This window comes from Sturnira hondurensis, unplaced genomic scaffold (assembly GCF_014824575.4).
Source record: "Sturnira hondurensis isolate 20B ecotype Veracruz unplaced genomic scaffold, ASM1482457v3 Scaffold0009244, whole genome shotgun sequence".
NCBI lineage: Eukaryota > Metazoa > Chordata > Mammalia > Chiroptera > Phyllostomidae > Sturnira > Sturnira hondurensis.
In genome coordinates, this window is record NW_028081875.1 from 3,473,283 (window position 1) to 3,496,690 (window position 23,408).

The 23,408-nt window shown below is 38.6% G+C and overlaps 1 protein-coding gene across 1 annotated transcript in view; it reads right to left on the reverse strand.

Moving 5' to 3' along the window:
* KIZ (kizuna centrosomal protein) overlaps positions 1-23,408 on the reverse strand; it is a 174,062-nt gene that overhangs the window by 80,941 nt on the left and 69,713 nt on the right. Inside the window, 1 exon segment of the mRNA XM_037057014.1 lies at positions 18,923-19,036. Within this exon segment, the coding sequence (XP_036912909.1) occupies positions 18,923-19,036 (114 nt within the window).

The window sequence follows — 23,408 nt, forward strand, 5'->3', positions numbered from 1 at the left end:
ACAAAAATCACATGATCATATCAATAGATATGGAAAAAGCACTTGATAAAGTACAGCACCTACTTATGATAAAAACATTCAGCAAACTGGGAATAGAGGGAGCATTCCTCAACATAATAAAGGCCATATATGAGAGAACTATAGCCAACTTCATACTCAGTGGGCAAAAACTAAAAGCTTTCCCATTAAGATCAGGAACAAGACAAGGTTGTCAATTTTCATCACTTCTCTTTAATATAGTATTGGAAGTTCTTGCCACAGCAATCAGATAAGTAAATAAAAGGCATCCAAAATGGAAATCAGGAAACAAAACTGTCATTGTTTGCAGATGACATGAGAGTGTACATAGAAAACCCTATGGACTCCACAAAAAAAACTACTTGACCTAATAAATGAACTTAACAAAACAGGGAATACAAAGTCAATATTCAGAAACCAAAGGCATTTCTGTATACCAACAAAGAAACATCAGAAGCAGAAATCAGGAAAAAAATTACATTTGATATTGCAACAAGAAATATAAAATACCTAGGAATAAACCTAACCAAGAAGGTAAAAGCCCTGTAACTCAGAAAACTGAATAAAGTTTAAAAACTGAATAAATAATATTGTGTAACTCACAATACTGGAGAAAGAAATTAAGAAAGACACGAACAAACAGAAACATACACTGTGTTCATGGATTGGAAGAATTAACTTCATCAAAGCAATTTATAGATTGAACACAATAACTATTAAGGTACCAAAGGCATATTTCACAGATATAGAACAAACACTTCAAAAACTTATATGGAACCATAAACAATCCTGAATAGCTGCAGCAATTTTGAGAAAAAAAGAGCAAAGTAGGAAGGATCAAAATACCTGACATCAAACTGTATCACAAGGCCACTGTAATCAAAACAGCCTGGTACTGGCATAAGAACAGACACAATGGAACAGAACACAGAGCCCAGAAATAAACCCAAACCTCTACAGTCAATTAATATTCAACAAACGGGGCAGCAGTATAAAATAAAGTAAAAATAGCCTCTTCAACAAATGTTGGGAGAGCTGGGTGGCTATTTGCAAAAAAATGAAACTTGAGTAAAAACTTACACCATACACAGAAATAAATTTAAGGTGGATAAAAGATTTAAATGTAAGTTGTGACACCATTAAAGTCCTAAAGGAGAACATAGGCAGGAAAATCTCATATTTCACGCAGCAATATTTTCACTGACATGTCCCCTAGAGCAAGGGAAATAAAGAAAAGAATAAACAAATGGAATCTCATCAAAATAAAAAGCTTCTGCACAGCTAAGGAAACAGCATTAAAATGAAAAGAGAACAAACCGTATGGGAAAACATATTTGTCAATGATACCTCAGACAAGGGTTTGATGTCCAAAATATATGAAGAACTCACAGGACTCTACTCTAAGAAGACAAGCAACCAAATTAGGAAATGGGCAAAGGACTTGAACAGACACTTCTCCAAGAAGGATATACAGAGGGTCCAGAGACACATAAAAAGATGATCAGTATCGCTAGCCATCAGAGAGATGCAAATTAAAACCACAATGAGATAGCACCTCACATCGGTGAGAATGGCCATCATAAACAAAGCAACAAACAACACGTGTTGCAGAGGTCCTGGAGAAAAGGGAACACTAGTGCACTGTTCTTGGGATTGCAGACTGGTGCAACCACTATGGAAAACAGTATGAAATTTCCTCAGAAAAAATGGAACTGCTTTTCGACCCTGCAATTCCACTTAGGATTGTATCCTAAGAACTCTGAAACACCAATCCAAAGAACCTATGCACTCCAATGTTCATAGCAGCACAATTTATAATAGCCCAGTGCTGGAAGCAACCCAGGTGCCCATCAGTAAATGAATGGATCAAAAAACTATGGTACATTTACACAATGGGATTCTATTCAGCAGAAGGAAAGAAAGAGCTCCTACCCTTTGGGACAGCATGGATGGAACTGGACGGCATTATGCTAAGTGAAGTAAGTCAGGTGGTGAAAGACAAATACCATATGATCTCACCTTCCTGTTTCAACAGGAACCTATTCAACAAATGAACAAGCAAGCAAAGTATAACCAAAGACACTGAAATTGAGAACAGGCTGACAGTGTCCAGATGGGAGAGAGGAGGGGATTATAAAAAAAAAATATGAAGGGTTTGCAGGAACAATTATAAAGGACACATGCACGATAACAAGGGGTGATGGAAACAGGGTAGGGAGGTTGGAGGGGTGGGATTTGGGGGAGGGGTGGGGGAAAAGGTAGAAAACTGTACTAGAACAACAATAAAAATATGTTAAAAATTTAAAAATATATAAACAAACAAGCAAAAAAAGACCTTAGAAGGCTGCTTAGGCAACAAATAATTATTATGAAAATTGGTAAGTAAAGGGTAGAATCATGCATTTATCCTGCCTTTGTGATTAAAAACAAAAACAAAAACAAAAATATGCACTTCAGAGTTACCGAGAAGTTTATTGGACGAGTCCTTCCAACCAATAAATATAGAAGAAGTCAATGAATTTTAGAAAACTCACCATTTTGAAAGTCCAAATTAATCAATGCATCTAGAAAATTACCATATTTTGTGACTGCATAAACTTTATATTAGAGGAATCAGTCTGCCAATGCTTGAATCCATCCATTGCTTAGTCTTAGCACCAATAACAACAGGATGACTCGACATCATGCGCTGCCTGAGGAAGTTTGATAAAAAGTGCAAGCACTGATCTATGATGTTATCTTCCCAAAATAACAGGTGTGGAATGATATCATGTATTAGATTAAATCACCAGCCTGCAGATAGTATCATTTGGATCCTGATTCAAACAAAGGAAATCTAAAAAGAGTGTTTTGAGATAACCAAGACAAACTAATAAGGATATGCATTAGATAAAGAATTTTGTTGCCCTGGCTGAGTGACTCATATGCTTGAGGCATTGTCCCTGTATACCAAAATATTGTGGGTTTGATTCTTGATGAGGGCACATACCTACGCTGTGGGTTCAGTTCTCGGTTGGAATGCATACATGAGGCAACCTATTGATGTGTGTCTCTCTCCCTTCCTTTCTCTCTAAAAATCAGTAAACATAGCCTTGGTGAGAATTTTAAATACATGCATACATACATATATGCATACATACATAAGAAAAGAATTTTGTTAAACAGTAATGTATTAAATCTTTATATGTTAGAGATTATTTGTGAGTAAAATATATCACCTGTTTTAAATTACTTAAGACAAAAAAGTGTGGGCAAGGAAAGATATTGAAACAAGACTAGCAAAATACTGAGAAGTGGTGATCTGGGTAGTAGGGACATGGGACTTCATTATACTGTTATATTTGCTTTTGTGAATATTTTAAAAATTTCAAAATAAAAAGTTTTTTTAAAGTATACTGATGTCTGCAATTTACTTGGAAATGTATAAAAATAAGAAATTGAGATTGATGGATGAGTGGCTGGATGAAGAGACTAAATAAATACAGAGACTAAAAAAGTTAGAGGTAGAAAGTACATTATAAGTAGTAAGTCTAGGTACAATTCAGACCCTTCATCAGTAAGTCTTAATTGTTACAACCGTTGCCTGACCTACTAACTCCAATTTTTCCCAAGATTTGAATGAAGTGTCATGTATCATTGGAATCCTTGAGCTTATTTCAAAAACTTCCCAGAATGATTCTGAAGTTTCTGGCTAGTTTGGCAGAAGGCCCTTCAGCAACTTGGCTCTCTTGGTTTTGGCCAGACCTCGCCAGTGTCACAATACCACCCAATTCCTTTGTTCTCATTCTATGTAAATAGGCCTATATTTGCATCTATATTTTGTTTCACAATAGATTTCCCTACTGGGAAAAATGTATTCACAGGCCCCCAGCAAATTTTAGTCCATTCAGCTGGCATATTTCTCATACTGTGTCAATCAACCGTGTTTCTGACCAGAAAGCATATATAGTGGGGCTGAATTAAAGTTGAGAACAAGTTGAATTAGGATAAATTAAATTAGTTGGGACTAATTATCAGAGATCAGCATGTCTGGTGACTGTGCACATGATTTCTGCAGAGGCAAAGCCAAGGCAAGACCCCGGTTACTAATAACCTCACCAACTGTAACCATTATTTGGATCCTGTCATAAAAAACTACCTACGATTTTCTATAATTATTATACAGACGTCTCAAAAAGACAAAACCCACTAATTGATTTGCATGGAATCAAATAGCAAATAAGCTACTGAAGGAAGTAGAACATCTAGAATTTTTGAACAGCTAAGCCAACACTTAAAGCACAAAACCAGGCTTTCATGCAGATTTATTTCAGGACACACTGGGCAAGGAGAGCAAGAGCCATGGCTGTACTGCATGGAATCTTGCCCATGGTTCTACATAAACATTTCAAATAAGGACATTTGCAAGAGTGGTACAAAGGATTTAAAGGACTTTTTATCTTTTTGTCTACTTTACACTGGAAAATTTATAACATCAATGCCTCACAGAAAAAAAAAAGTTTAATGCCAGCTAAATTGTATTGTACTCTAATTAAAAATTAATAAAATAATAGGCTTTAAATAGTCTACAATGAATTTCACATATTTGGAACGGCTTCCAATCATACAACTGAAACTTAAACAAGTTTAGCAGAATTTTCCAACTACAAATGATTTACAATAGATTGGTAATTTGACCAGTTTTAATGCACACAAAGTAATAAAGGCCCTGAATTTGATTCTGAAAATAAGCAGAATAAAATAAGGAAGTTTTTATATACTATGCTTCACACAATATAAATCTCACTCAATTTTTTCATCATGAGTTTATGAGCCCAATTGGGCAATCATATCTGAAAGTAGCCTCTAACAGAGACAATTAGTTATACCTGCAAAAAAAATGGGTAGTCTCATTAGGGTTTTGATATAACTACTTATTAAGTAATCATTTTAAAGTTAAAAATGTTTTCCTGAAAGCAAAAAGCAAAATTTTTATCAATTACCCCAAATAACAATAACATGAATCATATTTTAATAATTCATAATTGTTTTAAATGACTTGCTGTTCCACCCTAATAAGAGTATGAAGATCTTTGAACACTTAATCCTTGATATAAGAAAAATCAATAATAATGATAGGAATGTTTTTTCTTTTTTGTGATGCTTCATTTTGTGAGCAGGAATTCAGAATTCTCCACAGTATCTTGCAGGGGTGTCCAGCCCAGAGCCTGTGGGCTGCAGGTGGCCCAGGATGCCTATGAGTACAGCCCAACACGAAGTAAAGCCTTTTTTTTTTTGCACATCAGTGTTCATTAGTGTTTGTGTATTTAATGAGTGGCCCAAGACAACTCTTCTTCTTCTAGTATGGCCCAGAGACAACAAAAAGTTGGACATTATAGACTATGCTATGGGGCAAATGTCCCATTTTACAGATGAGATTAAAAAGACATATAAATTGCCACAGTCTGGTCAGGGGCACAAGCAGGGCTGCTGTCACATCAAGCACAGCTCTTCTCAATAGGCTTTTAGGAATTCATAATCTATTAGAGACTTCCTACTCTGCCTTGCTGACACGAGAGTAATTAACAGTTAAGGAACAAAAGTAGATTGTTCTTTCCAAATCTGTGTTTCTGGAATGGTTTATGAAATTAACCAGTGGACTGGTTCAGTCCAGGAGATTGCAAAGCAGACAGGAATCTTTCACTTAGGGGAGTGCCCAGCAGTAATCCTGGGGGTTGAGGGGCACATGGGATACCTAAATGAAGAAGACAAGGGGAGCATGATGCCATGATGCCATTCTTTCCGTTAGAAAGAATCTGTAAAGACCTGACTGCTCGTTTATCAAAGATCATATAAACCACTTGGCACTTATTCCAAGAAGAGAGTAAACCAGTGATAATCACTGTGCATTAATCAGCATCCTCAGTCACAAATAGGACAATTTTAATTGAAACAGAATAAAATAATGACAATGGTAAACATTCCTGACTTTTCAAAAAACTTTTATGTACTTCTTATTTATTTTTTTAAAGATTTTATTTATTTATTTTTAGAGAGAGGGGAAAGGAAAGAGAGGGAGAGAAATATCAATGTGTGGTTGCCTCTCATGCACCCCCTACTGGGGACCTGTCCCACAGGTTGTGAACCAGGCATGCACTTTGACTGGGAATCAAACTGGCGACCCTTTGCTTCACCATCCAGTGCTTGATCTATTGAGCAGCACCAGCCAGGGCAACATTCCTAACTTTTTTTTATCTGGCTTTAAAAAATGATTCTGGTATAGAAACAATTTTGAAGGCTGCAGATATTAATTTTAAAGTTTGCTTGGTTATAAACAAGAATAATTTCTTATGGAGGGCTGATTTATCCATAACTGTAGATCAACAGTCATATAAAATGCAACCTTTCATAATGGAAATTAAAGCTCTATTATATATGTTGAGAAAGTATAACAAACGTTAGCCTAATAGATACAGATATCATATCTTACCACGCACATTAAGAGAGTCATGCAATGAATCATTTAGTCTAACAAGTCAGTTTGCTCAGAGAATTATAAATGCATATACACTTCCTATGCCACACATCACAACTGTGGTTTATGCAAAATAGTATATCAACAGATACAAAAAGCAGTGAGAAAGAAACAGGGGCCTGGTTAAAGAGAATTACAATACATAATCACTACATGCCCTACTGAGTGCACAGGCTCCTTTCAAGACAGCTTATTCCACCACCTTGTAAAGGAGTATTTTTTTTATATGATAAAAACATGAAAGAGAATTCCCTTGCATTGTCCTCTACTCCTTTTGGTTGAAACAGTACTGACCAGAAAGGGTCATTTCCAGTATTTCCCATAGTTTAGAGATTGCTAGTATAGATACAGAAGGAAGTGTAAACACATTCAGGACTTGGAACCTCATCTTGACAAGTGGTGTTTCATTTCATCTGTGAAATGAAACCTTATCATTGGCCAAATTGTGTGTGTGTGTGTGTGTGACAAGTCCTTTTAGAGACCATTATCTGACTTGTCCTTACTCCTTAATGGGATCCAATACCCAATAGACTTTTGCTAATTTCAACTCAAGAAAATCATGTTATCCTTCCAATTTGTATCATTATCATAAAACAGTCAACATGGCACATGCAAGGTAGGTAAAAATAACACTGGATGTAAAATAACTAGACCCAAATCCTTTCTCACTCTTTTAGCCAAAAGAGGTCTTTTCAGATTGACTTTCATAGACATTCATCTGCTGAGTACACTTGAGTAACAATTAGTTTTTTACTAATAAATGGTAAGATGTATTTTAGTAAGAGGAAATACAGTTTGTCCCCAACATAAAAATTAGGGTTAGGTCACTGGTAACATTTATGGAATGTGAATTAGGTACCTACCAGGTGCCAGCACTGACCAAACCCATTACACATATTAAGCATTTATATGAACTTAATGCCACAATGTTTCTGAAGCCACGGGAGGAAACCCAGACAAGAATCATGATTCACATGTGCCAACTACCCTGCAAATAACTGTTTTGTAAATTTCCAATCTTAATGTAATTTAACATCAAACTCCAGTTTACTTGGACCTAATGCAATGCTGGACGTTGTGTGTCCACATTTCAAAACATAGAATATTTGCAAGTCAAAAAAAGAACATTCTTTTTCCTTCTCCATCATTTCTGTATATTTTGGGTTTTTTGTTTTGTTTTGTTTTTTTTTTAAAAATACAAACAATCTTCAAAATTTACCTTTTTGGACTTAAGGCATAACATTAAATTGTGCATTGTTCTAAAGCTTAATTTTGAAATGAACTAGTTTAGTGCTATCAAACCCTGTTTGCATTTGCATTATTTAAATTATATAGTATTTTATTTCTGTTCTTGCTGTAAATTCTAATGCTGTTCATGGATTGTGCAATTCCTATGCAATCAGTCTTTGCCTGTTGACAGTTATTAACAGTACAGAAGAGAATCCAATATTGAGCTTTCAGTTTTTAGTTGTCATTTCAGTTCAAAGCATGCTGCTTAATTGTGTGGAAGATCCAGTCCATTTTTGTTGTCCAGCCACCATGGTGTGCGTTATTCATTTGTTTCATGAAATATTCCAAAGCCTCTTGCTCTGTTTTATCTAAAGCTAGGGTCTTTCGAATATATGCAATATCATCAAAAGACTGTAGTTCTGGCATTCCAGAGCCAAGCATCATTGAGAAAAGATTTATGAAGAGATTGGCATGCTGCAGAATAGCTAGATAAGCCTTGTAACACATCTCCTGAAACCTCTCGAATTCTCTTGTCTTGTGCATTCTTGGGCTCCTTTACTAATCACTATTAAGAAATCCTGTGTCAAAACAAATGGCACCCATTCCCATTTATAACCAATTTTTTTCTTCTTGTGATCCAAAAAGTATCCAAAATCTATATGAAATAGTTGTCCATCATCTTTATCCATGATGTTACTATTGTGATGATCTCCAATTCCCAAAATGAAGGTTGCGACACAATATCCAGCACACGAACGTGTGAACAGGTCAATGGCTGCATCGTATATCTCTCCTTTGTTCTTGTCTTTGAGCCACTGATAAAGCGTGTCTACCTTGTAAATAATTAAACTTCTCTCTCTTGTCCCAGCTTTATGGCCATTTAAGACATATCCTCTGAGTGGTGGTTGTCAAACTTGAGAGATTAGAGTTCCTTAAATACTCATTAAAACCCAGATGGCAGGGCCCCACTGCCACATTCCTATTTTTAAAAGATTTTATTTATTTATTTTTAGACAGAGGGGGGAAAAAGGGAGAAAGAGAGGGAAATAAACATCAATGTGTGGTTGCCTCTCATGAGCCCCCTAGTGAGGACCTGGCCCACAACTCAGCCACGTGCCTTGATTCTGAACTGAACTGGCGACCCTTTGGTTCGTAGGCCAGTGCTCAATCCACTGAACTACACCAGCCAGGGCCAGATTCCTATTACTGTGGGTCCTGGATACAAGGCCTGAGAAGGTGTGTTTTTCTTCCCAGGTTTTATTTATGTTGCTGGTATAGGTACCATACTTATAGATGGTAGATCTGTATCTTCTAGATCACAAGCTTGTATCACTAGCATGACATTGAAAATTTAGAAACCAATCTGGGTTTGGACCTGCCAAGTACATCCCTCTAGGTAGTGGCTATTCTAGGACATATGTCGGGTTGTTCTCCAAGGTATGTTAATATAACATACCCAACAAAAGCTATCCATGCTCTGTCCCATCAAGTAAGCTCTTCAACTGTTGCAGCAAGGAGTTTTGCCAGCAAGATGGCAGAGGAGTGAATGGAAGTCACACTAGCCCCCTACCAGGACCTATCTAGAATTACAACTAAATTGTGAAGAAATTGCCCAGAACAAACTGAACAACACAGAGAGAGAAGTCTTATAACCTCGGACAGACAGAATAATCACCTTCAGCACAACCTGTCTGGTAAGGACTATGGTGGAGACTTGAGAGGACTGCCTAGGTGCCCACAGGCAGCAATGCCAGAGGGATAATTAAGTGGCAGGTTGGATCCCCATGAGAAGCATAGGGTCTAAATCACAACCTGAGATCCCCAGCCTAGAACACCAGAGCCCAAAAAGCCCACAGCTAACAACCAGAGGCAAAAAGTGGCAGGGTTGTTCTGTGCCAGAGACATTTAAAGGGCCAAGGCACAAATTTTAATTTGCTGTTGCTTACCCAGGATTCCAGCAAAGGCAGGAGCAGAGCTGGCTGGAGATGCCTGAGGAAAGCTAGGGATGGTATCTTTGGGAAGAGAGTAGCATCAGGGATCTAGTGCTGAGACCCCCCCACAAACAGCAGCAGCCATTGTGCTCAGGCACACCACTCCCCTCCAAGCAGCAGCAATTTGAGAGGAAGCAAAAGCCACCCCAACAGAGACTGTTGTGCTGCTCTGTGGTGCTTAAGCCTTCTGCTGAGTGCAGAGTGACCAGATTAACAACTGAAGGAGACATCCAGAGACATAGATCCCTGGCAAAGTGGGAGCAGAGTGGACTAGAGGCACTTGAGGAGACACTGAGGATGGAGGCTTGGGGAGAGACTGAAAGAAAGGCCACTGGGATCCCAGTGCTGAGCAGTCACCCATATTCCAGCAGCCATTATGCTCAGGTAGACCACTCCCCTCCAAGCACCAGCAGCCTGAGGGAAAACAACAGCCCCAACACCAGGAGGGATTCTGGACTACCTGCTGGGGCTCAAGCTGGACTGCTGAGTGCAAAGTGACTAGATTAACAATCAAAGGAGACAACCATTGACATCAGACCTCTGGCAGTCTCAAGCAGTCTGCCTAAAATCAGACAGGATAAACATCTGACATCATAAGAGGCAGATCCAGCAAGAAAAAAACAGTGGTGAATACTAGAGGCTACCAAGACAAAAATTGACTGGTTTTCTCCATGATTAGCGATATTTGCTTTCCTGCATAGCTTTTTAACATTCATTTCTTCTCCAGTAAGTTTGTACATATTAAGTCACTAGAATTTATACTATAGTTTATTCCTCTACTTTCTTATAATAGTCTTAATCTCTTTACACTCTGATTAATATTGGGTCATTAGCTATTGATACTGACATACAGGGGAGAGATATATTTGCAGATGTGGGTCTGTTCCCTGGGCTTTGTGGTTTTGTTCTGGCAGCACCCACACAACAGCACACAAGAGATGGTGGGTGGAGCGACCCTCAGTCAACCAGCAGGAGGGAAGGATCCATCAAAGAATGACCCCAAAACAAGCAAAACACAATTATATCCAGAGAGCCAACATAAACAGCATCCCAAGAGCAGTAAATTCAGGAGATCAAGGAGACTGCACCAATGAATCTCGCAGGTCTCTTAGCATAGAAGTTTACACCAAAAACTCAGGGAGTCAAAACAGATCAATTAAAGAAGCTGAAGCTAACAAGAAGGGTTTCACAAACAATAGAAGAAAAAGAAACAAACCCCAAATGAAAGGAAAGGAGGAAGCCTCGGCAAGAATGCTAAATGAAATAGAAGCAAGTCAACTATCAGATATTAAGTTCAAAGCAGTGGTTATCAGGAGGCTCAATGAGATTACTTAGAATTACCAAAACCTACATGGAAACTACAATGAATTCACTGACTGTATCACAAGATAAAGGAAATAGAAACTATTAACAAGAGCCAAGAGGAAATGAAGAATACAATTTCTGAATTAAAGAACACATTAGAAGGAATCAAAAGCATGGTAGAGAAGCAGAGGATTGCATCAGCCAGCTGGAAAACAAGGTAGAAAAAAATCACAGAAAGAATGAAAAAAGGAAAAAGGACTCAAAAACAATGAAGAGGTGTTCAGGGAACTGCAGAACAACGTGAAATGTAAGAATATCCATGTAATAGGCATACCAGAAAAAGAACAAGGAAGAGAAAACCTGTTTGAAAAATGAATAATGGAAAACACCCCTAATTTGATGAGAGAAAAAGTCACACAAATCCAGGAAGCACAGTGGATCCCATCAAAGGGAAGCAAAGAGGCTCACTACAAGACACATGATAATTAAACTGGCAAAACTGAAACACAAAGACAAAATCTTAAAGGCAGCAAGGGAGAAACAGGAACTAATATGCAAGGGAGCCCCAATAAGACTAGCAGCTGACTTCTCAATGGAAACACTCCAAGCCAGAAGGGAATGACAAGAAATATTCCAACTAATGAAAAACAAAGGAAAACACTACTATATCCAGCAAGGCTCTCACCTGAAATGGAAGTTGAAATAGGAACTTTCCTAGAAGAAGGCTCAAAGAAGACATGTCCAGCAAACCAGGAATGCAAGATATGCTAAAGAAACTGCTTTAAGAAAAGGCAGAAAAAGAGTGAGAGAGAGAGAGAGGAACATAGGTACAGAGGAAGTAAAATGGCAATGAATAAGTACCTATCAATAATAATCTTAAATGTAAATGGATTAAAGGCTCCAATCAAAAGATATAAAGTAGCTGAATGGATAAGAAATCATGACCAACACATATGCTGCCTACAAGAGACCCAACTCAGAACAAAAGAACTACACAGACTGAAAGTGAAGAGTTAGATAAAAACATTCTAAGCAAATGGACAGAAAAAAAGAACTGGTGCAGCAATACTCATATCAGACAAAATAGATTTCAAAGCAAGGACCATAAAAAAAGACCCAGAAGGTCACTTCACAATACTCAAGGGAAGAATCAATCAAGAAGACATAAACAGCCCTGGCTGGTGTAGCTCAGAGGATTGAGCACGGGCCTGTGAACCAGACAATCGTGGTTCGATTCCCAGTCAGGGCACATGCCTGGGTTGCAGGCCAGTTCCCAGCAGGGGACACACGAGAGGCAAACATACACTGATACTTCTCTCCCTCTCTCCTTCCCTTCCCCTCTAAAGATAAATAAATAAAATCTTAAAAAAAGAAGATATAAACATTATAAACATATATGTACCCAACATAGGAACTCCCAAATATATAAGCAAATCTTGGAGGACATCAAAACAAGATATTGACAGCAACACAATTATAGTAGGGAATTTTAATACCCCACTGTCACAAATGGACAGATCTTCCGAACAAAATATCAACAAAGATATTGATGCACTGAACAATGTCCTAGATCAAAAGGACTTAACTGATATATAGAACCTTTCATCCCAAAGTAGCAAAATACACATTCTTTTCAAATGCACATGAAACATTTTCAAAGACAGACCACATGATAGGACACAAAACAAGCCTGAACACATTCAAGAAAACTGAAATCGTATCAAGCATTTTCTCCAACCACAAGGGACTGAAACTAGAAACCAACCTCAAAGAAAAACCTCAAAACACTCAAACTCATGCAGATTGAATAGCATGCTACTAAATAATGAATGAGTCAAGACAGAGATCAAGGAAAAAATCAAAAAGTTTCTGGAAATAAACAAAAATGAACTCACAACAACCCAAAACTTATGGGACATAGCAGTCATGAGAGGCAGTCCTCGGAGGGAAGTTCATAGTGATACAGGCCTACCTAAAAAAAAAAAAAAAGAAACATTTCAAATAAACAACCTAACCTTACACCTACAAGAACTCGAGGACAACAAGGAACAACAACAAAGACAGCCCAGAGCAAGTAGAAGGAAGGAAATAACCAAGATCAGAGCAGAATTAAATGACATAGAGACTAAAAGCACAATTCTAAGGATCAATGAATCCAAGAGCTGGTTTTTTTAAAAGATAAACAAAACAGACAAGCCTTTAAGTAGGCTCATTAAGAAAAGAAGAGAGAGGACACAAATGAACACAATAAGAAATGAAAGAGGAGAAATTACAACTGATACCACAGAAACACAAAAGATTGTAAGAAATCACTAAGAAGAACTATATGCCAAGAAATTTGAAAACCAGGGTGAAATGGACAAATTTCTAGAAAAATATAATCTCCCAAAACTGAATGAAGAAGAAGCAGAACACCTGAACAGACCAACGGCAGCTGACGAAATTGAAGCAGTAATCAAAAAAGTTCCAGCACAGAAAAGCCCTGGACTAGATGGTTTCACAGGAGAAGTCTACAAAGCATTTAAGGAAGAGCTAACCTCTATCCTTCACCGACTGTTCCAAAAAATCCAAGAAGACTTCTTGGGAAGACTCCCAAATTCTTTTTATGAAGCCAGCATCAGCCCAATCTCCAAACCAGATAAAGACACAACAAAAAAAGAAAACTTCAGGAAAAATCACTGATGAATACAAAGGCCCAAATCCTCAACAAGATATTGCCAAACCACATCTAGCAATACATTAAAATGATCATATACCATGATCAAATGGGATTCATTCCAAGGATGCAAGGATGGTATATTTGTGAATCAATAAACATAATACAAACAAAACAAAAGGCAAAAACCACAGGATCATATCCATAGATGTGGATAAAGCATTTGATAAGGTACAGCACCCATTCATAATAAAAACCCTCAGCAAAGTAATAATACAGAGAGCACTCCTCAGCCTAATAAAGGCTATATGAGAGACCTACAGCCAACATCATACTCATTAAGGAAAAACCAAAAGCTTTCTCACTAAGATCCGGAACAAGACAAGGATGTATGCTTTCATCACTTCTATTCAAGATGGTATTGGAAGTCCTAACCACAACAATCAGACAAGAAACAGAAATAAAAATCATCCAGCCCTGGCTGGTGTAGCTCAGTGGATTGAGCGCGGGCCTGTGAACAAGACGATCACGGTTCGATTCCCAGTCAGGGCACATGCCTGGGTTGCAGGCCAGTTCCAAGCAGGGGACTCACGAGAGGCAACCATACATTGACATTACTCTCCCTTTCTCTTTCTCTTCCCCTCTAAAGATAAATAAATGAAATCTTTAAAAAAATAATCCAAATTGGAAAGGAGGAAGCAAAACTGTCATTGTTTGTAGATGACATGATACTGTATACAGAAAATCCCACAGTCTCCCCCCAAAATTACTCAACCTAATAAGTGAATTTGGCAAAAGAGTGGGATACAAAATCAATATTCAGAAATTGAAGGCACTCTTGTAGACTAACAATAAAATATCAGAAACAGAAATCAGGAAAAAAAACCCCATTTGCTATAGCAACAAGAACAATAAAGTACCTAAGAATAAACCTTATTAAGCAGGTAACAGACCTAGAAAACTATACAGCACTGAAGAAAGAAATTAAGGAAGACAAAAACAAACAGAAGTATGTACCATGTTCATGGATTGGCAGAATTAACATCATCAAAATGTCCATACTACCCAAAGAAATTTATAGATTCAATGCAATACTTATTAAAGTACCAATGACAGGGATTACAATACCTGATACCAACCTGTATTATAAGGCCATTGTAAATCAAAACATTGTACTGGAATAAGAACAGACACATGGACCAATGGAACAGAACAGAGAGCCTGGAAATAAACCCAAGCCTCTATGGTCACTTATTATTTGACAAATGGGGGCGGCAGCATAAAATGGCGCAAAGATAGTCTCTCCAACAAATGTTGTTGGGAGAGCTGGAAAGCTACATGCAAAAAAATAAAACTTCAGCACCAGCTTACACAATACACAAAAATAAATTTCAAGGTGGATAAAGGCGTTAAATATAATTGGTGATACCATAAAAGTTCTAGAGGAGAACATAGGCAGAAAAATCTCAGATATTCCATGCAGCACTATTTTCACTGATATGTCCCCTAGAGCAAGGGACATAAAGAAAAGAATAAATCAATGGGATCTCATCAAAATAAAACACTTCTGCAGAGCAAAAGAAACAGCATTAAAATGAAAAGATAATCAACTGTATGGGAAAACATATTTGTCAATGATACCTCGGACAAGGGTTTCATCTCTAAAATACATAAAGAACTCATGTGACTCCACTCCAAGAAGACAAACAACCCAATTGAAAAATGGGCAAAGGACTTGAACAGACACTTCTCCAAGGATGTGCAAAGGGCCCAGAGACATATGAAAAGGTGCTCTGCATCACTAGCCATCAGAGAGATGAGAATTAAAACCACAGTGAGATACCACTTCACACCAGTGAGAATGGCCGTCATAAATCAAAGTACAACAAGTGTTAGAACAGATGTGAATAAAAGGGAACTCTAGTGAACTATTGGTGGAAATGCAGACTGATACTGCTACTATGAAAAACAATATGGAATTTCCTCAGAAAACAAAAAATCGAAATGCCTTTTGACCATCAATTCCACTGTTGGGATTATATCCCTAAGTACCCCGAAACACCAATCCAAAAGAACCTATGTTCCCCAATGATCATAGTAGCACAATTTACAATAGCCAATTGCTGGAAGCAACCTAAGTGCCCATGAGTAAATGAATGGATCAAAAAACTAAAGTACATTTAGACTTCCAGCCAAAATGGAGGCATAGGTAGACACACTGTGCCTCCTCCCACAACCAAAAGAAGAATAACAATTTAAAAAGAAAAACCACCAGAACTGACAAAAACTGGACTGTATGGCAGTCCAACAACCAAGGAGTTAAAGAAGACACATTCATGGTAATCAGGATGCTTGCAGGAATGGTTGAGTATGGTCACAAAATAGAGGAAAAAAAAAAGTGAGGGCTATGTAAAGTGAAAAAAAGGAAGATGCACAGGGAACCAACAGTGATGGGAAGGACACTGGGACTCAAGTCAATGGTTTGGACAAGAAGAAAGAAATAAACATTCAACCAGAACAGAATGAAAAAAACAAGAAGTCAAAAAAAATGAGGAGCAGCTCAGGAACCTCCAGAACACCTTTAAACGTTCCAACACCTGGATTATAGAGATACCAGAAGGAGAAGAGGAAGATCAAGAAATTGAAACCTTATTTGAAGAAATAATGAAGGAGAACGTCCCCAATCTGGCAAAGGAAATAGACTTTCAGGAAGTCTAGGAAGCTCAGAGAGTCCCAAAGAATTCCAAGGAAAAACATACCAAGGAACATCATAATTATATTACCCAAGATTAAAGATAAGGAGAGAATCCTAGAAGCATCAAGGGATAAGGGGACAGTCACCTACAAAGGAGTACCCATCAGACTGTCAGCGGATTTCTCAAAAGAGACCTTACAGGCAAGAAGGGGCTGGAAAGAAGTATTCCAAATCATGAAAGGCAAAGACCTACATCCAAGATTGCTCTATCCAGCAAAGCTTTCATTTATAATGGAAGGGCAGACAAAGTGCTTCTCAGATAAGGTCAAGTTACAGGAGTTCATCATCATGAAGTCCTTATATGAAATGTTAAAAGGATTTATCTAAGAAAAAGAAGATAAAAAATATGAACAGTAAAATGGCAGCAAACTCACAGATATTAACAACCACACCTAAAACAAAAACAAAGGCAAACTAAGCAAACAGCTAGATCAGGAAGAGAACCACAGGAATGGAGATCACATGGAGGGTTATGAACAAGGGAGTGGGAGGGGGAGAGGGGGGAAAAGTACAGAGAATAAATACCATGGATGGTAAACAGAAAATAGACAGGGGGAGGTTAGGAATGGTATAGGGAATGTAGAAGCTAAAGAACTTATATGTTGGATCCATGGACATGAACTAAAGGGGGGGGACTGTGGGGGGGGGTGCAGGGCCAAGGGGAATAAAGGGGAGAAAATGGAACAACCATAATAGCATAAACAATAAAATATATTAACTGCCCCCCCCAAAACTATGGTACGTTTATGTTACAAAACAAACCTGGAGGGGTATGATATACCACTACCAAAAGAACTCCCCCGCACTGGCTCACTATGCCCACTGCCAGAAGGAAGACTTCTCTAAATGCCAGAGATTTGTTAAAAGAAAAGGAAATACTTATTTAAAGCTACACAGACTTAGAGTAGTGACCTAACATCTTCATTAAAATATTAGTCCTTTAGGATATCCACAGATGCACATAGTCCTTCCTTCTCCCTCTGCCCTAATCTGGGGTAATATATCTCAAGAAAAGAAGTAGATGTCCATGATTCAGGCTCCCAGCACCACCAACTGTGTCACTGCCAGGATCTCCAGTTAATCCAAAGCCATGTGGCACCTTCTCATGGCCCACAAGCAAGAGTCCTTTCGGCCCTTTTCTTCCAGGCAAAGTCTCTTCTGCTTCCTAAGCCATGTGGCAAAAAGGAGTACCCCAAAGCCACTTGGTCCTCACTCTCATCAAAACTATGGGGGTCCCCACTCTGCCAAAGCTGTGTGGTTCTCGCTTCCCATGGCTGCAGAGTCTGGGTTTAAATCTCCAAGCCAATCTTCCTCTGCAGTCCCATTTCCGACTCCTCCTACAATCAGTTATAATTGCCAGGATTCCTGTATTTTTCCAGCTTTACTGGGATGCCATCCTGAGTCTGGGCAGGTGTGGCGCCATGTCATGGAGCCAATCTTTTCCAAGCTCTCATGCAGAAACTGTAACCAGGGGGAGCTGCCCCTCAGTTACATCTCTGGTGGAAGTCACTTCCATCCCTCTGGCTCAAAGCATGGCCACAGTTATTTAACATAACCATGAAACCAGTTAAAACTTATAGATATGTTAAATGACCATGCCAGAGGTTAGCTGCAAAGCTCTTGCTTTACAAAACAGTTCTGCATGTTCCTGTTCCATGTGTCCCTTCCCCCAACTCATACTTAGGAGGGGGGGGGGAGGACATCCTATTTATCTTTCTAATATTTTCTGGACACCTTGAGTTCTGGACCCCATTCTAAATCTCTATTTGGGACCCCCCCTCTTGGCTGCACCTGTTACATTTACACGATAGAATACTACTCAGCAGAAAGAAGGAAGGAGCTCCTTCCCTTTGGGACAGCATGGATGAATCTAGAGAGCATTATGTAAGTGAAATAAGCCAGGTGGTAAAAGACAAATACCATACGATCTGACCTATAAGTGGAACCTACTCAACAGAAACAAACAAGCAAGCAAAGTATAATCAGAAACACTGAAATTAAGAATAAACTGACAGTAATCAGAGGGCAGGTGGGAGGGGATAATGGGGGGGAAATGGGGAATGGTTTTCAGGAACAGGTATAAAGGACACATGGACAAAGCCACAGTGGGGTAGGATCAAGGGTGAGAAGTGGAGATGGCTGAGGTGGGGGTGGGTAGGGGGAGAAATGGAGACAACTATACTTGAACAACAGTAAAAAATGTGGAAAAAAATAAAAATAAAAAGCCAAAAAATGTTGCAACAAGGAGGGACTGAATCGATATATCTTGTTTACAATTAGAAACAAATACATTTACAAAGAAACAGATGGTGAGCTTCTGTTAAGTCAATGACTATGAGTTTCTACTCTTGTGCTGATCATGTGGACTAGTGTTTTACAACTCTGTGACCCTCTTCTTGGAAGCATCTGGGAACCTGAACCCCACCACTGCAGTAGTTTCATGACAGTAATACCTGACTTGCTTTTCAATACTGCCACCCCCAGGCAAGAGTCTCAGAAGCTGGTGAAGGACAGCTGGTCCACAGTCTTTGAGGTCTTCTTTCAGAATGTCACTATGATTAGAGGGACTATAAAATAAAACAGGTGCTGCATGAGCTGTTTACTTAAGTACAGACAGTCAGCTTTTAGAATCTATGGTAGTTCTCTGTGGTTTATTGAAATATATCTGTAATATAATCTAGTCATAAAAATGCAGCAACTAGACTGTCTCTTGACAAACATGTAAAATGGGGTTGTTTGAAAAATTTGTTTGTATGTGGCACTTTTAAACACATCAGAGGAAGTAATTTTTAACCCTCTGAATACTTTAATGATGTTCAAATCCACAGCTATGCAATCTCATTCCATATTCCACCTGACTAATAGGAATGGTGGATGATCCTAAGAGGAGAAAAGACTAATTTTATATTGTCAATCATAACAAAGTTAGAGCTCCACAGATCATATGACATTTACTTAAATTGTCACTGCTAAGAAATTAAAAACTGCTGATTGAAGTATAGGTTACATTCTCTATTTCTGAATGCAGAGAAATGATTATTATTTCTCCATTTAGAGCCTCTTGCAACAACATTTTCTTTATTCTTACTAAGAACAGGAAGGCATAGAAAGAGGAATTTAGCCTTCATTATTTATTTCCAGTTTACTGTGGGACTTGTAAAGTCTAACCATTTGGCCACTGTTTTAGGTTAGGTTTGTCATGGTATTACAGTAGCCTCCAGACAGATTGGTCGTAATTTCCTTTAAATAAATGTCTATCTGGGGAATGGTTGTAATTTCCTTTAAATAAATGTCTATCTGGGGAAAGAATGATTCTAAAAAGTTATGGGAGAAAATATTAAGGACAAAAACAGTATTTTATCTTTTAAGGACCCGATCACACATGTAGTTGAGAATATTCAACACATACCTCCAAAAGAAAGTGGAACAATTTATGGAAAAACAGGGCTACGTGACTGACATCACAAGGATGAAGGAGAGGTGCTCTGCCTACCTACTGGAGGGTGACTGGCAAAAGCTCAAGCCCACCTCCACCCTGAAGCAGACTTTTACCCTGGACAGGAAATAAAGTAGGCCCCAAGGATTCAGGCCCTGTTCTAAACTCTGGGCCACTCTGTCAGTTCTCTAGTTCCTTGATAAACCCCAAACTCTTATTTAAACTCTAATCCTGGGTTCTCAGTGCCTTTAGGCCAGTCCCTTAGTTGGGTCCTTCCTTCAGTCTGAGCTCTGCTGCCCTAAACCTTCCAGGCTCCTAGCCTATGTGACTTATAGTACTTATACATTTTTCTTAGGCAAAACCTGGGGCATACTTCTTTCTGGAAGGTTTTATCTTGCCACCATTCAATTCACAGAATAACAGCCTACTCTTAAGAAGAAAAAGATAAGCCCATCAAATGTGAGCCAATTTCAGAGCAGTAAAAGAGAGCATGTAATCACTGGGAACACAATAAGGAATTGTGAGGGGGTAGAGGGACAGAAAGCGCCCTGGAGTCACAGGGGCTTGACTAAGGAGGAAGAATTTGGGAGGACAGGATTTAGACAGAAGAGAAGATAGTTCAAGCTAAGGAGCAGGAAAGGCAAAAGTGACAGAAAATGCACTATAGGCTGGACTTTCAGGTTTCATTTTCTCTAGGGGACAACGGTCTAAAAATGGTATGGTAATCACTGATGAAAATAGTAATGCATTTGCTTACATAATTAACAAAATATAATGCTACTTTTAAAAAGTTTTACAAAACACATTTACTGCATTTTAATGATGGTGAAGAATCATAAGTGCTATAGTTAGTCACATCCAGAACAAAGTTTTAGGAAAACAATTGTATTTCAAAAAGAGCAACAACAAAGGGGCATCATTTGTAGAGGTGGCCCATAAGCTGTAAGCTTGTTATTTAAGACAAACCCATACACAAAAAGATGGGAAAGAGGCAAAGCAACCTTTCTTTGTTCTCAATTCCAATGCAAACAGACTGGTCCCAAAACTCAACTTCCTCCTCCCAGTTTGATCCTACCTTCCTTCCAAAACACAAGGCTTTTGATCTTTAACAAACAATACATGGTCTGGATAGAAGAGTTTACTTTTAAAACTATCAGTTTATCAAGGTCTAGTTCTTTTTTTTAACATTTAATTCTCAAGGAAATTTGTTGATTATATTTTAAAATTCTCCAAAGACCCTATTTCTTAAATTTAACCAGAAATAACAATACATTCATGTATGAAACACTAAGAAGACCTCAACTGCTACAAAATACAACTAAGGAACCAGAGGGTACTGTTGTTAGTCAAAACTAATTCAATTTGTATAGCTTACTGGTTATTCTGAAGCAATTCAGCACCTTCACCAATAAGAGAAAACCTTCAGTGACCTCCCACTCACAGGTACACAAATACAACTGAGAATCAGAGAGGTCACTAGAAGCTCTACCTCTATAAAGATGTAAATAAGGTTTAAACAGTCTAAGAATTGGCTAGAGCTAATCCTTTTACAGAGGTGTAAATGGCTATTGAAAACTGAATTCCAGGCTGCTAGCTTTTGTTAAGAAGCATTACAGACAAATTTCACAGAAAAGCAATGCCAAGCCACCAACTCCAGGACTATCAATAGTTTCATAAAGCTGGTGCAATTTGTTTGCTTTGAAATCAAATTTCCTGACCATAAATCCAAACATGAAAAATATAAACCACATTAAGAATTAGTGCTTTGGGAAAATAAACTGGAAGCAACTATTTCAAACCTGACACCTGATGTTTGGAACAGCTCTATGTGCTGCCACTGTGAAGTTTGTATATGGGGTTTTGTTTTCCACACAAAACAGTTGTAGAAAGGACAAACACATACATAGTTAAACAGTATTTTTCTTTTAATGAGCAGTCTTACAAAACCTATGTTTTGGTGGCTACCTCAGTCCCCATTATGCAGCCCCTTGGGTGGTCCCTTACAGGAGGCCACTAGAGGGGAACACAATGCCAAAAAGAAGAGAAGTAGGAGACCTGGACACAAAGGCCAACACAGCAGGGCGGTCTGCAGCAGGCTGCAGACCAGGGGTCAGCAAACAATGCTCCTTATCTTTACCCAGGAAACAAGGACTCCTTCTCTTTACCTGAAAATAGTGTGGTTAAGCTGACAGCTTGAATTATGGGCTACATTTTGTAGGGTGCTGTCCATTTGTGTTAAGGTCCTCTTTATTGTAGCAGAGGCTGCATAAGCAAAACCCTTGCTTTTTCCCCTACTTTGGCCCCCAAAACAGACACCATTCTGTTCCATTTTAATTCTCAGACTTATCACCCTCCCATACCACTGTTTTGTTTTCCTTAATGAGCAGCTGGAAGGCCTGAGAGAATTTATCATACATGTTTTTCTCCACCCTCACATAGAGATAACCAGTCTAAACCCATAAGGAGCTTTAGTAGCCAAGAATTAAATTTGTGATAGCCACAGACAGGCATTGTGAAATGGGTAAGTGTTCTTAGTTCATTTCCTCTTTGAAAACTATGGATCCCAAACTTAGCATCCAGGTTGATAAAAATCCTCCTTGTTGGGAAGGTGAAGACTAGAAAGATTTACTCTTGCTCCATGGGTTTCTTTTAAATCAGCATTCATGTATCAACAGAGGGGTGTGGTCATTAGGGTGCTGGCTGTGCTCTCTAACCTGAGGGGCATACAACATATTTATGTAGCTAGTCACATAAAATGACCTGCTTTAAGCATCTGCTGCAAAATGGAAGGTAAATGTCTTATTGTCATACAACTTTATACCTTTCAAAATTTCAATACATCAGGCCCTGCATTTTGGAAAAATTTTAAAAATACTATAAAAATACTACATATTTTTGGTTTATTATATGTTATCATAATCAGTTCTATAGTTAAACCCTAAGAGGGTACTTATACCAAAAGAGCATCTAGTAGTGTTAGGATAGAATTGTCTTTGTTGGGGCTTAATGAGAAATGGAGGACCATTAAACAAAACATCAGATTTTTCCTGTGCTGTTACTGGTCTGTCTATCTCCATATGTATGTGTACATGTGTCTCTAAGAGGAAAGAGGAGGTTTAGATGAACTGGCAAGTGTTACAATATATGAGGGTGTTGGGAACTGCCCTGCCTGGTTTCAGAAGCTGTAACATGCACCTCTCCATCCTCCCCCGCTCCGTGGCTAAGGCTGAGTGAGCGATCTTCAGACCATAAGCCACTAAGGAGACAAAGCTTATCTCAATGGCAGGAGCACCGCTTCTGCTCCTTTTACTTCATCCATAACTGGCCCCCAGTGCTTGGTCAGTTAGCTAGTGACAGGTAAGATTCCCCAAGGGGAGAAAGACCTAAGACAGGCACATCACAAGGAGGCCCCAAGGAAGGACTTGGGTGGGGGCGGCTATAGCAAAACAGGTTGAGGGACCCTGACCCCTCACCCCTTTGACATAGCCTGAGTCCTCATTCAG